The sequence below is a fragment of the Apodemus sylvaticus genome, chromosome 7 (assembly GCF_947179515.1).
Source record: "Apodemus sylvaticus chromosome 7, mApoSyl1.1, whole genome shotgun sequence".
Taxonomy (NCBI): Eukaryota; Metazoa; Chordata; class Mammalia; order Rodentia; family Muridae; genus Apodemus; species Apodemus sylvaticus.
The window spans coordinates 96,313,271-96,317,720 of NC_067478.1; the positions used below are offsets into that span (position 1 = coordinate 96,313,271).

The following is a 4,450-nucleotide window of genomic DNA, read 5'->3' on the forward strand; positions in this document are numbered from 1 at the left end:
ATGCACAAGAGACTTAGGAAGTGAAAGATTCTCAGAACTCAAAGGGAGGAATCTTAGATGAAAAGCCTGACAGTAGGGAGATGGAACTTATAGAGCCACCTCGAGCAGGTAGACTGTGCATCAAGTGAGGGATGGGCTTGCCATCCCACAGTCAAAACTCTGAGCCATAATTGTTGTCTGAAAGAACTGACGGGATGGAAATGGAGAGAAACCTGAGAAAAAGAAGGTCCAGTGACAGGCCCAAAGTGTGATCCAGCTCAAGGGGAGGTCTCAATGTCTGACGATATTACTAAGGCTATGCAACACTCAAAAAAGGGACCTACCATGACAGTACTCTGGAAGACAACAAGCAGCTGAAAGAGTCAGATGCAGATATTTGTACACAATCAATGGACAGAAGCTGCTGACCCCTGTGGTTGAATTAGGAAAAGGCTGGTAGAAGATGATGATGAGGAGGGTGATCCTGTAAGAGAACCAACAGTCTCAATTAACCTGGACTCCTGAGACCTCTCAAACACTGGACCACTAACAAGGCAGAATATTCCAGCTGAAATCAGGCCCTTAACACATATATAGCAGAGGAATTCTAGGTTTGGATTCAGTCAGAAAAGATGCACTTAACTCTCAAGAAACTGGGGTCCCCAGGGAATTTAGAGGTATGGTTGGCCAGGAAGATCTTTGTGGAGACAGGATGGGGAAGAGATATGGAATGTAGAACACTTGGGAGGTGGATGAGGCAGGCAATAAAATCTGGAGTTTAAAAGATAGATAGATAGATAGATAGATAGATAGATAGATAGATAGATAGATAGATAAGAAAAGAAGAAAATGAAATGTTAAATAAAAAAATCTTGTAAGTTACCAACGAATTTTTGGTTTGATTTACAACCCATTCCACTAGAAGAAATTCACACCTGACACTACTCGGTTGATCAAGGAGTAGAAATTCAATAGCTGAAGAACCTAGCATAAAACCACATACTACTATTCCAAAACAGACAAAAATAACAATAAATGACTCATAATGATATTCTTCTATACACAGATCCATTGATCATCTATTATCAGAGGTGCTTTGTGCTGCAGCAGATGGCAATAAATATATATACCTACAACCAGACATTATAGATAAAGTCAGAGATCTTGAAATAATCGTCATTCCTAAATGGGAAATCTCTTATCATTTTTCTAACCTCAGGGCTCAGTGAATCCTACAGAGGAGAACAAAAAAAGTGTAGGAGCCAGCAGAGATAGAGGATAAAAAGTAAACAACATAATCAAATGTCATATGAACTCACAGACTGAATCACAGGGCATGAATAAGTATGTACTATGTTATCTGCATATATATTCAATGACTAAACAATGAGTCAAACCAAGTATCTGTGAATATAGAGACAACAGTTAAGTAGTCATCATAATAAAACTACTGCTTCTCAATAATCCCAGAGAAACACCTGACACAACTGTCTTCTGAATTCACAATAATTCAAATCACTGATAAGTATAATTTTCCCAGAGTACTTAGACCATCTAGATATGGGAACCTGAGGAAACTGAGAAACTTTTACCCTAGAAAGGATGCTGATTGGAATTGTGGGAACATATTCCTCATCTTTACTTCTTTAGTGATTCTCCAAATACAAGAAGTGCATGGTACTAGAAAAAAGTTCATCTTTACAAGGAGTTTTACCAATACAAAAATGAACCATTCTGAAGGCATCATATGAAGGACTCTGTGTTAACTACTCAGTTGTCACAGGGCTAAACAGTGCAAATAAGACATTAAAGCTTCAGGATAAGACAGGTTTGAAAAAACAAGGATGAATGAGGGAATCAGAACCTGTTGGCAACCTCATGGGCAGAATAAAGATGTTGAAATCTCTTATCTCAGTACTACCCACAGTGTAGAACAACATAACCCCACATTTCTTGTCAACTTCAGAAAAGGCTGCAATAGAGCCTTTGAGATGTATCTGACGATGGCTTTGAACAGAAAGGATACTTCTTCCCAGATAGCTTTAATTAAGGGTTTGAAATTTTTACTCAAGAATATGGGCCCACATTGGAAGGCAGCAGAATTTGTAAACTGCTGTGGCTATCATTTCTCCCTGAAGTATGATATCCAATCCAATTGATTTCTCAAAGAAACACTATCTTCATTTTTTAAATTGTACCATTGTTAAAGCCTAGTTAAGACTTTATGTATTAAATCCCCCATGACGTTTAGTATGGAGTCTCTGGTGGCAGCAGTTCACCTCATGGTGACTTTCCTCTTTCTTCTTTCTGGATGATCACTCCTTTCTGTGATTGGGAAAATGGCTTATTTACATATCTCTTCAAGAAGTCCCATACAGGGTGGGACTTGTGAGCTACATATTTTATATACTATACATAAAAATCTCTGTGTGCTTCTTTGGTTATTTTACAGTTTTGGCAATCTTACATCTGAGGAGGAACAAGGGAAAATTTGTCACGGAAGAAAGATCTGGATAATTGCCAGGTTACCATGACTTAGATTGGCATCTAGTTTTACCTTTCATATTCATATTGACCAATGAAGAGAATTATAAAATAGTTGGCTACTTATCAGCCTATGTTAGTCTCTCATCTAGTTCCATTTTTTTCCACACCTGCTGCAAGAGTTCGCAGATCCTCGATGGGAAATGTACAGGAGCTGGGCATCATTTTGTTACTCTGTATGCAAACTGGTAAATATTGGAAGACTGGTTTTATAACTGCTAAGGGATCAACTTGGCTTGAACCCTTTCATATTCTTAGTAATCCCTTTGTTGTGGGGGAGGTCTATGGGCTTAAAGTACAATAATGTTCAGTTTCACCAAGAGAGATGCTTTAATCCTGGCCATTCAACTTCTGTTTTTACTTACATGGATCTTTCCTTAACTTATTCTTCACTAGAGACTTGACATAACTTTGTGTCTTCTATGTTTGCTAAATTATTTATTAATCTGTAGAGTGATAATTTCACAGCCACCATAGTACTGCTACCTAACTGAACCTTGAATTTTGCCCCAACTCTGAGGAAACTTCTCTTTATTCTACCCACAGTAAATGTAGAAATGTAGAAAATGAACTAAGGGCACTACGGTGTTGTGGAGAATCCCCAATCTTCCTGCCTACCAGTTTTGGCCTTGGCTTCTATAGGGAGAGGATAGACCATCCATTTGCTTAAGACATGCTACTACCTGAAACATATCTCCATAAAGCAAAACCTTAATGAAGTCAAGCAGCCTGGGAGTTTAGGTGTTTCCCTTTTCTTTCAGCAGTCTTCTTTTTATTTCTTGCAGCTTTAGCTCTCATGTGTAGAGAATGTAAATCCTATTCACATCATAAATGTATACATAAAATGAGAACATGCACTGCCAAAGATGGTGAATCTTGTCAGACTGTTAGAATGTGGATTCCACCTTACAATGGTAAGTAGTGTGTGCAGTTAATGTAGTGGGGACAGTGCCTCTTTCTCTTCAGGGCTCAAATTCATTCTTACAATATGGGAGCCCTAATAATAGAAGCAGTTGAGCTCAAGATCTCCACAGATCCTGGAACACCACAAATGTTTACCAAGTATTTGTGCCTTCCTGCCTCAGAGGGAGCAGCCACAGTTTGCTTCAATATCTACAGTGTCAAGCCAGTATTAATTGATATTATAGAGAAATAGTTTGTCATTTAACATAACATTGGTTCATTCTTTCTTTACTTGGATTTGTGGCTTGCTTCATTTGAAACAATACATTAACTCTATTTTTATCTCCCACAGTATATATGCCAAGTGATGCATACTCTAGATGCCAGAAAAACTGTGTAATGGATGATTATGACTATGGTGATTATAAAGTATTGATAAAATGTTGTAAGAAATTCGACTTTTGCAATGATATTACTGTGCCAATTGACGAATGGTCCTGAAGAAACTTCAGATTATCTTATGGCTTCCTCCAGTGTTCCTCAGCTTATTGTTTCAAATAAATCCAAATAAATGATGTTTTACCCTGCTGAAAGTGTGATATGATATTACCAAAGTATAAAATATGTTTCTTACCTCTTCCTTCCTCAATATATTTATGTAATTCCAGAGAGATCACATTTTATTCCAGATACATGGTGTGTACTCTCGGCACAACTCATTCAAATAGCACTTATTTGGTTGCTAGTCCTGTGTAGAGATTTTATAAAGCTGTCCTGAGGAGAATAATTGATTATTATTTGCAAGAGGCATGCTTTACAAATGAAGTTTTCCCACCCTTGAAAGTGAGAAATTTAAAGTTAAATTAAAAACCTAGAACTGCTCACTCCTTTTCTTACCACAAATATAGAGTGGAAACTGGAGGACCTTTCCCTGAGTTAAAGCAAGATTTAAAAAAAACCACAGGTACAAGGACAGAGATCCAAGACTCATCTAAATGGAAGACCCTTCATGCATACATGTACT

The 4,450-nt window shown here is 37.7% G+C and overlaps 1 protein-coding gene across 1 annotated transcript; it reads left to right on the top strand.

The window, feature by feature from the left end:
- The first annotated feature begins 2,659 nt into the window (after positions 1 to 2,659).
- Positions 2,660 to 3,927, top strand: LOC127689476 (prostate and testis expressed protein 4-like). Its single transcript, XM_052189200.1, has 3 exons — positions 2,660 to 2,711; positions 3,309 to 3,437; positions 3,779 to 3,927. The coding sequence occupies exons 1-3, from the start codon at positions 2,660 to 2,662 to the stop codon at positions 3,925 to 3,927; spliced, it is 330 nt and encodes a 109-aa protein (XP_052045160.1).
- The last annotated feature ends 523 nt before the right edge of the window (positions 3,928 to 4,450 follow it).